The 16299-nt window shown below is 42.5% G+C and overlaps 1 protein-coding gene across 9 annotated transcripts in view; it reads left to right on the plus strand.

The window, feature by feature from the left end:
- MAP2K5 (mitogen-activated protein kinase kinase 5) overlaps nucleotides 1–16299 on the plus strand; it is a 213835-nt gene that overhangs the window by 76080 nt on the left and 121456 nt on the right. For all 9 annotated transcript variants that reach the window (XM_073304431.1, XM_073304437.1, XM_073304432.1 and 6 more), the window contains one exon: nucleotides 664–703. In XM_073304431.1, the coding sequence (XP_073160532.1) occupies nucleotides 664–703 (40 nt within the window). The remainder of the gene's footprint in view (nucleotides 1–663; nucleotides 704–16299) is intronic.

Genomic DNA, 16299 nt, shown 5'->3' on the forward strand with positions numbered 1-16299 from the left:
GACCCTATAGATGGCAGCCACGTGCTGCATCCCCTCCAACCTCTCAGTACCTTTTCCTGGGGGGGTCTTTGTCTGCAGCACTGCTCTGTCTGGAGTGCTTGCTGCCCTCCTCAGGCTCCAGGGCATGACTGAAGCAGCTCTGCTCTGCAGGCCTTCTTATATGGGCCAGCCTGGCCCTGATTGACTGCTTCTCTCAGCCTCTCTCTGATTGACTGCCTCCTGCACAGCCCCTCAAGGCTCTATTAACCCTTAGAGCCTAGTGTGGGGCAGGCGCCCCATCACAAGGGTTTACAGCATATTTGCATTACTTTGTAAGAAACTATGAAGGTAAGTCAGTTCATATCCATATCCACATTACTATGCAGTATAAAATTCCCTTATATATGTGCCTGTCTACAAAACATGCAGAAACATAATGTGGAAACTGCTGGATCATCAAAAAAGTTTTATTGTGCATACATTCATTTTTCTGATCAGTTGTTTTTAGACATAAATGCCTTGAAATACGTTTGCTGTTTGGAAATAGTATATGGAAACTGTTTTCCAGTAAAAGTGTGTTTTCACTAATTCATTTTTATGTGAAATTAATTATATACAGGTTGCATATATGTATAAAGGTTATCTTGCGGGATCTCAAGTTGTTTAATTTTTTCCCTCATGCAGAGCATATCATGTCCCTAGTGGCAAAATACTGGCAGTAAAGGTAAGATATTGTAGTAATTTTCTGTTTTTTGTTTTGTTTTTAATCTTGACTTTGGTTTCTTTCCTCTCCCTTTTATAATTATCAGACCTTAATTTGCTTCTCTGCATTAAAAAGCCACAGTACTTACGTAGGGAAATCGCCTTGCATAATCTAACAAATCAGAATGACCACAGAGCTCCCAGATGACCTGGTTTCACAGAGTGGTAGCAGGGGGATTATTCTGCATTGTGCTTCAGGCTCGCTACATTTGCCCCCCCACCCCCATTTAGGTTAAGTGGGTAATCCTGAGAATAGCTGTGGTGTGTACCATGGGGATAAAAACCAGTTGGCTGTGATTCTGCTTTACCACCTGAATCCTAGAATTACAGAAATAAGTGGTAGAAAGGTCATCCAGGTCATCCTATCTGTTCCTCTGCTGATGCAGAAGCACTCCATAGAGTATATTCTCATGTGCTTTGTGAGATGATTATTTCCCTTGGGAGATTATTCTGCTTTCTAAGAGATCTTGCTGTTCTGAAAATTTTCTTCATAGTCTTCCCTAAATTTTCCTTTTATTGTTTGTATCCAACTGTGTGGATTTTTCTATGTCAATATTTTTAGAACCTCCACTGAAAGTTACTATTGAATTATTATTATTTATTAAGATAAGTGACAATCCATACTGAAGTTTGACTGAAAGGTGTGTTGGCAAATAATGAAAACTATTTCTGATTCCACTGCACCAAGTCAGCATATGTAGAGTTGAATAACAAATACAATTTAATATTTTAAAACAAAATATTTGAAAATAAGTTCCTCCTTTACTTATCAACCAAGGTCTAAACATAGTTTTTTTGTGATACCACTGAAACTTAAAACAGTCCACAGAGTTCAGGAAAACATTTTCCTTTTAGTGTTTGTTATGGTTTGGTAACTTAAATAGGTAACTAAAAAAAGAAAAAGTTTACTTTAATTAATTTATGAGATAATTTTTAAGGTTTTCATTAGAACTCTCTTTTCTCCCATCCTATATCTAACCAATGTTTTTTCTGTCACTGAGTTGTGTTGAATTTTATTTTGCTGGGTGGAGGGTGTACTTGCAGCCTAGCTTCTGAAAGCAACATTGCCACAGTTTGTTTGTGTGAATTGAAGTAAAAGGAGCTTCTGGTTACTGGCCTGTGCCATGAGACCTCTATATCCGGAATGCTCGCTGACTTCAGTGTGTGTTCCATGCATTGGGGGCTTCAAGGATTGGGCCCTGTTTTTCTGTGCTTTCAATCATGTATATTTTAATAAAATTTTCCAGCTGTGCCTCTGACTTTTTCTTTGGGGCAGATAAAATCCTTTTGTATTTCACATAAAATAGATGAAATTCATAATTATGTATTTTGATTTGACTCATTGGAAATTCCTGTGCATTTGAGAGAAGCAAATGTTTGCTGCTGATTCCCTTTCTCAACTGGCTCTCTGAATACAGGAAACGTTTGAAGTCTAATGACTCTCTGAAAGAGAGCCCAGGACGTGGAACTCAGAGAGGAGATGAACTCAACAAATTTTGCACATGCACACTGAAGAAGCCTTTTTTTTTTTTTTTTTAACATTTTCATGTATTGTGTTTGTCGTTGACAAAACCCATGACAATCAAACGGAGAAGACAAGAACTCACCATAGTCCTACAAAATGATCCCTTGTTTGTTTATTGTAAGTAATTCTGAATAATAATTTTAACAGGAAAAGACTTTTTTTTTTTTAAATGTGGGGCCGAAAATGTTCTTCCCCAAGACGATTTCTCTTTTGAAGGCTAAAATCTTTGCCTGTTGAACACTGCCCCCATCTCTCACTGGATGGGAGCCCTGTCTCTTTCCATGCTCCTGCTCCCTCTGCTCCCTTGAGAGAGAGCTCTTCCAAGCCATATACAGAGGAGCCTCCCTCCATGCCAGCCCTGGCACGAAGTTACTCTGGCTTCTTTCACCACAGCCTCATCTCCTGAAGTATGTTGCCACCATCCCACTGTGGGAACAGTTGGAAATAATCTGCAGGAGGTGGTGGAGCAAGTGAGGGCACAGGTCTTGGAGGAAGGAAGGGCTTGTCAAGATTAACTACATGCAAGAGAGACTGATCCCCCGCCTTTCATTTGCAAGAAAACCTTTCCCTCCAAAAAAACCTCACCTTGTTGTTTCCCTCTAAGGAGGCCCTAAGGAGTCGACCAGTCCCCAAGGGTTAGTTAGTATCTTGTGGGTTTGTTAGCCTGGATTTTGATTGCTAAATGTCACTGCTTTGATTGTCCATATCAGTATTAATTAAAATGTACTTATTCTGTGCCCTTTCAAAAATTGCATTGCGGGACATGCGTATTGTCATGTGTTTATAACATAATGGTCGCAAAAGTAGGAATCAGGAAACTGCATCTCTGTCCCCGTTTTGTCACTAATTTGCTCTGTCACCTTAAGCAAGTCACTTACCTCTGACTCAGTTTCCCCATCTAAAAAATGAGGGTATTAAGACCTTTGTCCTGATAAGAATGTTAAGGATTGATCAGTGTAAAGCAGACGAATATTAGAGGACACTGTGATCTCTGTGAATTGAAAGGGCTACAAATGTGTAAAGTTATTCTTACATGAGTATATTTCTATTAAATGTAAATATTACATAATGATTTGGCAACCCAGGTTAACACTTGTAAGTCATGTTGATTAGGTGCTTTGTACTGGTATTTAGTCTTGAAAATTGCAAGTAGACTGAGCAGAAACAAAATACATGTTGCAGACTGAAGCTCTCTACACTGAGTCTGCCATAAAAACTTTTCAGCTTGATAATGCATGGAGGATTTAATAGATTTCCTAATATTACTTATTTTCTAATTGGGGGAAAAATCCATCTAAGAGCGGATGAAAAATCCTAGCATTGTGTGTATTGTGGCTGATTGCCATTCTTCAGCTGTTTTAGTTTTTGCTGCTCTTAAACTAGCATTTAAATGGACCATTTGATTAATCATTTGTATCCTGACTATAATACTCCCAAATTTCCTTTGAGTTGTACATACTGTAAAAGACAATTATGTCGCCACAGATTAAATAAGTGAATTAAAACAGAATAGCAGCTTAATTTGACCTGTGATTTTACTCTCGTTCCCTTTAGTGGAACGTATGCCACTCCAGCAAATAGATGAAGTCATCCATGACAGCTTGTGATGAATTGCCGTATTTATACTGGATATTTTAATAGCCTCACACTAATTTAAATTGAGCACAGAGTAAATTATAATTCAGTCACTTGACTGCTTGTATTTAACTTGACAACTCATCCTTATTTGTCCTGGAGGTGTAGAGGAGAGCAGAGGAAATGTGCACAGGTATTTCTCTTTTAGATTTAACCCTTCCTGTTTGAAATCTTAAGTAGTCAAATTCTCATATGTTTTACGCTGCTTAGCATGTTTATAGGTTGCTTTATTTTAAGCAGAGGAGTTGATATTCTTAATACTACTGTCCTTACTGTGGCATTCTGTCATTCCATCAGGAGGGAAGGAGTGTGTTGTCGTTCAGGATCCAAGATTGGTAGACAAGAGATCTAGGTTCAATGCAGAGTAGCTGTGTGACCTTAGGATATGTCTACACTCCAATTCAACACCTGTGGCTGGCCCGTGTTAGCCGGCTTGGGCTGCAGGGCTGTAAAACTAGTGTAGACAGGCTTCAGGTAGAGTGAGGGGTTGTGTGTGTGTGTGTGTTGCCTTCCTGCTTATTGCTCCCTCTTATTTGTTTCCTGGTTCTTTCTCCCTGAATTCAGTGTTCCAGTTCCTTTCGCTGTGTGTGTGTTCATAGAGCCCTTCTGTGCCTCAGTTTCTCATCTGTAAAATGGGAATACTGCTACTTTCCTAACCATGGAGTAGCATGAGGCAGAATTTATTAATGCTTATGAGCTGCTCAGATACTCCACTGTTAAGCACCATAGGTATGTCATTTAATAAAATGCCTCCTTCCCAGAACTCTCCTCTGTATCTCCAGTTCTGGATCATCATCTCTCCTAATTTTGGAAAAGCCTCAGTTGGGTCAGACACTTCTGATCCACCATTCCCACTCTGGCTTTGGCTTTTCTAGAAGGTAGATAGTTGCAATTAGCACCTGAGTTTTTTCCCCATTTGTCAGGAATGACATGATGTTAAATCATGTTATTTTCTGCCTTGGGAAAAGTTAGTCCCAGCTTAAGGCGTTTTCTGTGTTAAAAGCTGTTTTGTTAATGCATACCACATTACACTTCGTTTTAGTTACTTATTCAATTTGTGGTTACATATAGCAGTAAATTTGTGTAATAATTTAGGGTTGTACGAATACAAATTAAAACTGCAGTGGGCATAATATTAATATATGTAATTATAATACTGAATATTGGGATGTTTGTATACATTTTTGTTTGATACTTTCTCAAGAAGATATACATGTCATGACTCATTTTAGTTTTCAATATTATATATTGAAAAAAGTTGAAAACACTTGATTATAGGAAAATGACAATAATGGAGAGTAGTATGTGTGAAGCATTAAGCAGTCAGAAGTATGCAGTTGCGGTTACCAGTCCAAGTCTGTTTGGCCATGCAGCATTCTGCAGCAGAGGGCCAACTTGATATAGTGGATAGACCAAGCCAATTCCTCAAGTTTGAATGGATGTATCCAAAAGTTGAAAAGATGCTTTCTGTGCTTGATGATGATGCTAGATGCTGATGCAATTATTTTTCCCAGTTTCCCAGTTTAAACTAGGTTTAAGCTGGTATTTACCAGCGACCTGTCCTAAACTGGTTTTCCCCAGGAAATTTCCAACCGTGCCATATGTTAAGGATTGACCCGCAACTGTTTCCTTGAAATCAGTTGAACTGTTCTGCTTCTATATGTGCTGAACGGTGCTGAGTAAATTCACAGCGAGTTAATTTATACTTGAAGAATTTAACCTCTCTTTCTGCTCTCAATATGTCCAGGAGCAGGACACAATTTTTCCTTTCTTTGCCACACCGGTCCTTTCAAAGATGCTGCAAGGTTTATTTGCTGTGTGCAGAGTTTAAATTTCATTTTCTTTCAGCACATTCAAGCCACATACATTGCAGTTGTGAAGGGTGTTGCCAGATCCTTATTTATTGCCTGTGTGTCAGTAGTAATGGGCGTGGGAAGTTATGTCCTCTTGGTGTATTAAGCAGTGTCCCATCCCACATAGACCTCTTCCACCTTAAAATTTGCTATCTGCAAACAAAACCCAGTTGTTGCAAGGAAACTATGCACAAAAGGAGCATGAGCAAAGACAAAGAGAAAGCATTAGATGGTCGAGATCAGGATCCTGACAAAAGGAAGAAAGGATAGGAGCAGAATACAGACCCTGGACTTCAGAAAAGCAGACTTTGATTCCCTCACGGAACTGATGGGCAGGATCCCCTGGAGGCTAATTGCGGGGGAAAGGAGTCCAGGAGAGCTGGCTATATTTTCAAGAAGACTAATTGAGGGCGCAGGAACAAACCATCCCGATGTGCAGAAAGAATAGTAAATATGGCAGGCGACCAGCTTGGCTTAACAAAGAAATCTTCGGTGGGCTTAAACAAAAAAAGAAAGCTTACTAGAAGTGGAAATTTGGACAGATTATATGGAGGGGCATAATGATATTGCTCGAGCATGCAGGGGTATATTCAGGAAGGCCAAAGCACAATTGGAGTTGCAGCAAGCAAGGGATGTGAAGGGTAACAAGAAGGGTTTCTACAGGTATGTTAGCAACAAGAAGAGGGTCCAGGAAAGTGTGGGACCCTTACTGAATGAGGGAGGCAACCTAGTGACAGATGATGTGGAAAAAGCCGAAGTACTCAATGCTTTTTTTGCCTTGGTCTTCACAGACAAGGTCAGCTCCCAGACTGCTGCACTGGGCAGCACAGTATGGGGAGGAGGTGAGCAGTCCTCAGTGGTGAAAGAACAGGTTAAGGACTATTTAGAAAAGCTGGACATGTATAAGTCCATGGGTCCAGATCTAATGCATCCAAGGGTGCTGAGGGAGTTGGCTGATGTGATTGCAGAGCCATTGGCCATTATCTTTGAAAACTCGTGGCGATCGGGGGAGGTCCCAGATGATGGAAAAAGGCAAATAGAGTGCCCGTCTTTTTAAAAGGGAAGGAGGAGAATCCGGGGAACTACAGACCAATCAGTCTCACCTCAGTCCCTGGAAAAATCATGGAGCAGGTCCTCAAGGAATCCATTTTGAAGCACTTGGAGGAGAGGAAGGTGATCAGGAACGGTCAGCATGGATTCACCAAGGGCAAGTCATGCCTGACCAACCTGATTGCCTTCTATGATGAGATAACTGGCTCTGTGGATATGGGGAAGGCGGTGGACGTGATACACCTTGACTTTAGCAAAGCTTTTGATACGGTCTCCCACAGTAGTATTGCCAGCAAGTTAAAAAAGTATGGTTTGAATGAATGGACTATAAGGTGGATAGAAAGCTGGCTAGATCGTCGGGCTCAATGGGTAGTGACCAACGGCTCCATGTCTATTTGGCAGCCGGTATCAAGCGGAGTGCCCCAGGGGTCGATCCTGGGGCCAGTTTTTGTTCAACATCTTCATTAATGATCTGGATGATGGGATGGATTGCAGGCTCAGCAAGTTCGGGGATGACACTAAGCTGGGGGAGAGTTAGTTGCTCTGGAGGATAGGGATAGGGTCCAGAGGGACCTAGATAAATTGGAGGATTGGGCCAAAAGAAATCTGATGAGGTTCAAAAAGGACAAGTGCAGAGTCCTGCACTTAGGATGGAACAATCCCATGCACTGCTATGGGCTGGGGACCGACTGGCTAAGCAGCAGTTCTGCAGAAAAGGACCTGGGGATTACAGTGGATGAGAAGCTGAATATGAGTCAACAGTGTGCCCTTGTTGCCAAGAAGCCTAATGGTATATTGGGCTGCATTAGTAGGAGCATTGCCAGCAGATCGAGGGAAGTGATTATTCCCCTCCATTCAGCACTGGTGAGGCCACATCTGGAGTATTACATCCAATTTTCGGCTCCCCACTACAGAAAGGATGTGGACAAATTGGAGAGAGTCCAGTGGAGGGCAACAAAAATGATTTGGGGGCTCGGGCACATGATTTAAGAGGAGAGGCTGAGGGAACTGGGCTTATTTAGTCTGCAGAAGAGAAGAATGAGGGGGGATTTGATAGCAGCCTTCAGCTACCTGAAGGGAGGTTCCCAAGAGGATGGAGCTCGGCTGTTCTCAGTGGGGGCAGATGACAGAACAAGGAGCAATGGTTTCAAGTTGCAGTGGGGGAGGTCTAGGTTGGATATTAGGAAACACTATTTCACTAGGTTTCAGAGTAGCAGCCGTGTTAGTCTGTATCCGCAAAAAGAAAAGGAGTACTTGTGGCACCTTAGAGACTAACAAATTTATTTGCTCAAATAAATTTGTTAGTCTCTAAGGTGCCACATGTACTCCTTTACTATTTCACTAGGAGGATGGTGAAGCACTGGAATGAGTTCCCTAGGGAGGTGGTGGAATCTCCATTCTTAGAGTTTTTAAGGCCTGGCTTGACAAAGCCCTGGCTGGGATGATTTAGTTGAGGTCTGTCCCAACCCTAATTATCTGTGATTCTGATTCTATGTTCAGATTTAGGGGAGGACATGCAGCCTTCCCCCCACACACACACTTTTGGCCCAATTAGTGCTGAAAGCCCTAAATAGCATGGGGTTATTCAGATGACAAATTAGTGTGAAACATATGGGCCTCTTTAATTTTTTCTAAAGTCATGCCAGCCAGCTCCAGCTCAGACACAGTGGAACCCTGCTGGTCAATAGAGCCAGTTATTGTGTTTGGATACAGTTAGCAGTGGTCTCTCTAATAATGTGGAAAATGCAACATTTACTGTGGCTCCTATGTATTGGCTGCTTAATCTGGGGCTTCCTGGCAATACATTCTGGACTGTCAAAGCAGAGCTGGCATGTAACTTTGTCACTTTTTTCTTTTAGGTTCCCCATTCATCATTTATTTATTTAGAGTACATGGGGATGAAGCACATACAGAAGTTGTAGGGTTATCCTTTTGCAGGTCATCTTTAACATTAGAATGCAGAGTCTGTGTGTAATTATAATTTAATTCAAAACAATGGGAGACCTTTCTTCATGCCAGGTCCTGGGTGATTGGATACTGGTGCTGTATTTGACACCAGTCACGCTAACTAGTCAGTGCTTAGGTCAGTGAAAGCTTTAGTGAAGAGAGCAGAGACTTTTTATTGTCCATGGTATGTAATAAAAGAAAATTAATCTTTATATTTTGAAGTAGGATTAAATTAAATTAATATGTTAATGGGTAAAACTGCTATAGTGTTCCAGCAAATTATTTTAAGTTTTTCAGACTGAAAAATGTAAGTGAATATTGCTGGCAAATGACTATTGATCTAGAGAAGTGTGTTAAATGTTTCTTGGCAGCCCTATATTACAGTTACAATTTAGTTTAGTGAGAGTTTTTACAAACAACCCTAAAGCAAACTCTTGATAGAAACTATGCTTTTTTCTTTTAGACTGACATCAATACTGTAAAATGTATGTTTGGAAATGGTCTCTCTCTTTATTTTGTTTCATCAGCAGTATATGCAACACATAATTTGTGTTCTCTTAATTCTGCAAAAGTACTGCTTTTGCTCTATAGTTCTAACTCTAAGATAGCATATGGATGGGGAAAGTAAGACTAAGGATAACATGCATTTAGTGTCAATCAATTTCAAATGTATTAGTGTAGCATCTTAGTAATTAACCATAACGCTCAACAAAACTAGCACAAATATTTAAGTCATCACAATACAAAAGATAAAATATCAGGTTCAACTCTTCTGCTAAATTCAAATGACACGTTTAAAACACCACATAAAATAATAAACAACATAAAATTACAAAAGCTGAGACTAAGTTGACCCGTTTAGGCCATAAAGAAAATTAACTTCATGCAATTCTTTCCTTGTTTTTGCCACCACTAAGGCAAATAGAGCAATTACCTATATAACGGACCTATTCATGTTACATAACAAACCTTCTAATTTTTGAACCAATGGTGCCAAGATTGAAGATAGCTATTTATTTCTCCAAAGACAATAAAAGTTACAAAATAGTAAGTAGTGTGGCAAATCTTCAACCTGGCTGGGCCCACATGGGTCATAAATGGTTATGCCTTTCAGTGCCTCCCTTTCATAGATGCTGACTGCATTGTTTGAAAATGGAGAGCCATAAAGGCACTCCTTAGCTTTTGCTGCTTATTCAGAATTTCCAAGGTATTACTTGAATTTATAGATGGTCTTTAAATGCGGGAGTTAGGGAGACATACTGGTTGTGTTAACATCTGCCATATTCAATCGTTCTCATATACCTTCAGCGCTAAACTTAATTCAGATGTTCATGATTTTACTTAAATTCCTGACCAAACCTAGTTCCAAAACTGCCCAAGAATGAAGTTCTCCATGAACTTGCAAGAGCCAGGGAAGCTCTAAATTTTACACCTACTAGGCTGTTACTCCAGACATGAGCTTGGCACATGATGTAAATTCATATTGTTCTTGGAATATGTGTCAGTGTGGATTCCACTGTAGGTACACACATGCACAAGTTAGTCTTTTAAATAGCCTTGTTGTTTGGGGCTGTGCATCCTTACGCTCCTAATCAAAGGTGTAAAGGGTGGGTCAGCCATGTACCTCCTTTGGTTCCCTCTTACCCCCTATGGTTTCTTACCCCCTTTCTGCAGAAAAGGACCTAGGGGTGACAGTGGACAAGAAGCTGGATATGAGTCAGCAGTGTGCCCTTGTTGCCAAGAAGGCCAATGGCATTTTGGGATGTATAAGTAGGGGCATAGCGAGCAGATCGAGGGACGTGATCGTTCCCCTCTATTCGACATTGGTGAGGCCTCATCTGGAGTACTGTGTGCAGTTTTGGGCCCCACACTTCAAGAAGGATGTGGATAAATTGGAGAGAGTCCAGCGAAGGGCAACAAAAATGATTAGGGGTCTGGAACACATGAGTTAGAATCATAGAATCATAGAATATCAGGGTTGGAAGGGACCCCAGAAGGTCATCTAGTCCAACCCCCTGCTCAAAGCAGGACCAATTCCCAGTTAAATCATCCCAGCCAGGGCTTTGTCAAGCCTGACCTTAAAAACCTCTAAGGAAGGAGATTCTACCACCTCCCTAGGTAACGCATTCCAGTGTTTCACCACCCTCTTAGTGAAAAAGTTTTTCCTAATATCCAATCTAAACCTCCCCCACTGCAACTTGAGACCATTACTCCTCGTTCTGTCATCTGCTACCATTGAGAACAGTCTAGAGCCATCCTCTTTGGAACCCCCTTTCAGGTAGTTGAAAGCAGCTATCAAATCCCCCCTCATTCTTCTCTTCTGCAGGCTAAACAATCCCAGCTCCCTCAGCCTCTCCTCATAACTCATGTGTTCCAGTCCCCTAATCATTTTTGTTGTCAAGGAATTTTTGTTATGAGGAGAGGCTGAGGGAGCTGGGATTGTTTAGCCTGCAGAAGAGAAGAATGAGGGGGGATTTGATAGCTGCTTTCAACTACCTGAAAGGGGGTTCCAAAGAGGATGGCTCTAGACTGTTCTCAATGGTAGCAGATGACAGAACGAGGAGTAATGGTCTCAAGTTGCAGTGGGGGAGGTTTAGATTGGATATTAGGAAAAACTTTTTCACTAAGAGGGTGGTGAAACACTGGAATGCGTTACCTAGGGAGGTGGTAGAATCTCCTTCCTTAGAGGTTTTTAAGGTCAGGCTTGACAAAGCCCTGGCTGGGATGATTTAACTGGGAATTGGTCCTGCTTTGAGCAGGGGGTTGGACTAGATGACCTTCTGGGGTCCCTTCCAACCCTGATATTCTATGATTCTATGATTCTATGGTTGCGAGAAGGAAGCTGGTGAGTGTCTGACCCACTAGTTCCTAGATTTGGCTAAATTTCTCAAACTCTTCAATAAAACCCCCACGACTCTTCTGATCCATTGACATATGACTTCTGTGAATGATGTCGACCCATCTGGACTGAATGTTCACGGGTCATACCTGCTGTACAGTCCCACTCAATGTGGCAGATTTGAAACCTGCGGGTTTTAAGCCCTGCCCCTTCTGCAATGGACTAATTTCACTGAAAGATGGGAATAGCAGTGCTCTTTCTGCTTAGGAGTGTCATATGCACTGAGCATATACAGTGCCTTTCATTCTCCCCAAGAGTGCATCGGTTGTGAGACCTGTGGCTGAAGCTTCGTCTCCTGAAGCAATATTCAAAGGTTTCTTCAGGTCCTGAGGAAACTAGCCTCCAGAGTGCTGATAGTGAACAAGCCAGTTTTATTACGCAACCCTAAAGATCAGCACAGCATCGAGACAAGAACTGGCAATGGCACAGGTGCCTCTGGCACCAAAGCTGACTCCACCAGTGCCATGGACACCTCCAGTACTTTATTCTGGCATGAGAGCGGTTGCGCCAAATACAGAGGTAGGCGTTCCAGGCAGAACTCCAGCGTCTTCCCACAAAGACTGACCACCTAAGGATAAAACTACTGTGCCCAGATGGTGTTGAGGGCTGGTGATGAGCAGCTTGTAACACAGAGGAGGACTCCTTGGGCACTGACCCAGCCCATTAGTAAAAACTCTGGTACAGAGTGTGACGCATGTCTCAGTGCTGCCCTTAGAAGAGGTCTACTCAATCTCTCTGTCTCCAGCATATATCTTCCTTCCGCTTTTAAGCAGAGAATTCTCTCCTCTGAGATCTGTGGCCAACCTCATAGGAAGGCCTGTCTGCTCTCCTGACAGGGCTCAGCGGTCATTTTGTCAGGAACAGCTTTGGACTGACCAATGCCGATCATCTGGCATGCCACTATGTCCCTTTTGGACTTATTGGGGTTTACCATCCCAGACCTCTAGGAGCTGGTCCACATGACATTCAAGGAAGAGGGAGAGATCATTCTCTCCATCAGCTTCTCTGGGCAGACCACCTATTCCAGGCTTCCAAGGGAAAAAAATACCCAGCGGCAGAACAACTACTTTTGCCACCAAAGGACCACAAAAGAATCCTCTTTTGCCACCAAAGGACCAATCATCCTCATTGCCCAATGAGGCCATGTCTTTGGCACTATATCTGGTGCCAGATGACTTCCAGTCATTCTAAGAACTCCTTCTGAGAATTGCTAAGATTCAGGCAATAGAGACTTCCTATCACATATGAGAGAAAGCTTATAAGCCTTTCGATAGTTTGACAGCTCCTGGGGCAGCCAGAATCATTGTCCTCATAAATGGGGAACTGTTGGACCTGGCCATGAGGCAGATGCCAGCCTATAATATAACACTGAAACATGGGTAGAGAAGCAACACCAACTAGAGTTGGATGAATAACTGTTTTTTTTTCGGTTTGTTGGCAGTTCTGAAAAATAAAAAAAAAAATTGATTTGTGTCAAACTGAAACCAGTTGGTTTTTTTCCAGCATTTTCAGTGAATCAAAGATGGAAATTTTTTTGTCTGGGATGTTGCCCCAGGTCCTGCAGGACCACACTTGGTGGTTGGACCCAGAGTATATCCAGAAAGGGCTTTCCTTCTTGATCCCACTCCCTGATGATAATACTCATCACAGACACTTCAGAGACAGGTTAGGGTGCCCATCTGGATCATCTGCAGATGCAGGGGACCCGGTCTCAGGATGATTTGAAGCTGCATCTGAATGTCCTGGAGCTGAGGGTCATCCAGTGGCCTGCATTGTCGTAGAACTGGACAGCCAACACGTCCTTAATATGCTGTATATACAAGCAAGGAGGCACTTGCTTTTCCCCTTCATGCCGAAAAGCCATTAGACTATGCACTTGGTCTCCTCTCCAGGGGTTAACCCTATTGGCTCTAATCCTTCTAGGAACCAGCAACAACCTGACAGATTTTTCAAGCCAGCATATGGTAACCAACCACAAGTGGTGACTGCAGATGTCCATCGCAGCGCCCATATTTTGCCAGTGGGGTATTCCCATGATAGAACTGTTTGCCTCTGAAGACCTTCACAAGTGCCCATACTTCTGTTCCAGAGGAGGCATGAACCTGTGTTTTTAGCCAGACATCTTCCTGCAGTGGTGATCACCGGGCCTCCTATACATCTCTCCCGTGACTCCCCTGTTCTCCAGGGTGAAATTAAAAGTCAGACAGTTGACTAACCCGAAGAGCTCCCTTCTGCCTGAGGCAGTTTTTGCCAGACATCTTCCTGCAATGGTGATCACCGGGCCTCCTATACATCTCTCCCGTGACTCCCCTGTTCTCCAGGGTGAAATTAAAAGTCAGACAGTTGACTAACCCGAAGAGCTCCCTTCTGCCTGAGGCAGTTTTGGCTCTGATCTCTTGCCCATGTTTATTCAGCCTCCCATCCATCTCCCATTCTGCCTGGATGTAATATCTCAGAACCACTGCCAGATATTGTACTCAAACCATGCACCTGACGGTGTGGATGTTGGCTGATTGAACACTGCTGACAGATTGTTCTCAACAAATTCAAGAAATCCTCATGCAGAGCAAGAAGCCATTTATTAAAGATCCACTCCTTCAAATGGAAATGAATCTCCATATGATCACTCCAACGTAAACTGGAGCCAGCAGAGGCTCTGAAACTCTGGATCCTCAACTACAAGCTGCACTTGAAACAAGCTGCATTTGCACTTAGTGTTTCCATCTTGCAGCTATTTTGGAATGCCAGCTCCAATACAGTCATACTCATCTTCTCACATCCAACAGTACTGAGATTCCTTAAGGACTTCCTGCTTACTTACCCAGCTGTTAGAGACCTGCCTCCTACATGGAATCTCAACATTGTCCTCCTAACATTTATGGAGTCTCTGTTTGAGCCGTTATTGGATTGTTTGATTCGTCACTTTACCCTTATGACAGTCTTTCTGGTTGTCATCACCTCAGTGTGGAGGGTCTGCAAGCTCCAGGCCATTATGGCCAGACCTCCCTCCGTAGCTTTCACAGGGACAAGATGGTTCTGAGACCACACACTAAATTCATCCCTAAGGTCATCTTGGAGCTTCACCTGAAGTAGTCAATTAACTTACCCATTTTCTTCCTACAGCCCCATTCAATGCCAGAAGAGAAGAAGCTACTTTGGACATTTCTTGCTCTGTTATCACAAGACCAAAATGTTTAATCTTTCTCCTCTTGTTTTTGTTTTTTTTTTGCTATATCTGGATGGTTGAAAAGACAAACCATCTCATCAGCGAAAATCTCTAAGTGGATCAGTCGTTGCATCTCCTGTTATCAGTTAGCTGGCGAGCCTCTCTCTCCAGGCATCATGGCACGCTCCACCAGGGCATATATAGTGTCTTTGGCCTGCTTCAGAAATGTACAAGTATCTGAGATTTGCAAAGCAGCAATATGGAGCAAGCCATTGATATTTGTTAAACTTTACATCCTTGTCGTGATGGTTAGTACTGATGCCAGATTGGAGAGAGCTGTTCTTCAATTGCTAGCTGACTAATGCAGCTCTCCTCATTCTCACCGTCCAGAGGGAGTACTGTTTGCCAGTCCTGTACAGTGGGATCCATACTGACACAATGGAGACAATGGTAACTATGGTTCTTTGAGATGTTGTAGTCAGTGCAGATCCCACGACCTGTCCTCCATCCCTGCTTTTTGGAGTCCTCAGCAACATGGTCTTTAAATTGTGAGGGACCTGGGGGAGAGTCATTGCTCCTTATCCTTTGTACTGGAGCACAAGAAGGCACGGGACACGTGCACGGCCCCTGACATACGCCACTTATTCAAAATACTTGGGCCTCATGTTCATGAGGCACATGCACTCCTACAGTAGTATCCACTCTGACTTGTGCTGGAGAATTCGCGTAAATGCTACAGGACTTGCTTAGAATGTGTAAAGTGTCTTGGCTGCATTCTGCAAAGTTTATCAGGGTCCAGAGTTCTCGGTGTTTCATGGCCAGCCACAGTTGAAAAGTGCTCACGCCAGGGCTGGAAATCAGTTGACCTGAGCTCTGTCTATGCACCTACCACAGACTTGATTGACGCTGTCTTTCTTTGCTCCAGCTTCCCTGTCTGTAAAATGAGGATCGCATCTTTCAGGTGTGGTTGAATATATGTAAAAGTGCTGTAGTATCCTTGAGTTAAAGATGCCTTTATAAGTGCAAAGTATTAGGCCAAGGGTTTTCAAATTAGAGGTCATGAGGTTATTACATGGGGGTCATGAGCTGTCAACCTCCACCCCCAAACCCTGCTTCGCCTCCAGTATTTATAATAGTGTTTAATATAAAAAAAATTGTTTTTAATTTATAAGGGGGGTCGCACTCAGAGGCTTCCTGTGTGAAAGGCGTCACCAATACAAAAGTTTGAGAACCACGGTGCTAGGTGGTGCTGCCTTATACTGTTAGGGTAAATTATTCCTCTTATTCCTTAGGGAATGTGTGTGGCCGAAGTAGGTTCTATAGTCAGTTTAACCTGTGACTAGCTTTTACAAGTAATTAATTCTGTCCTTTGGCCTCCAGTTTCCTTTCGCTGCCATTACTGGCTCCCACGTTCTCTTTCACATACAGACTATCAATATATGCTGTTGATTTTAATTCAATATAATTTACTTGTATTTTATTT

This window comes from Lepidochelys kempii, chromosome 10 (assembly GCF_965140265.1).
Source record: "Lepidochelys kempii isolate rLepKem1 chromosome 10, rLepKem1.hap2, whole genome shotgun sequence".
Classification (NCBI taxonomy): Eukaryota; Metazoa; Chordata; order Testudines; family Cheloniidae; genus Lepidochelys; species Lepidochelys kempii.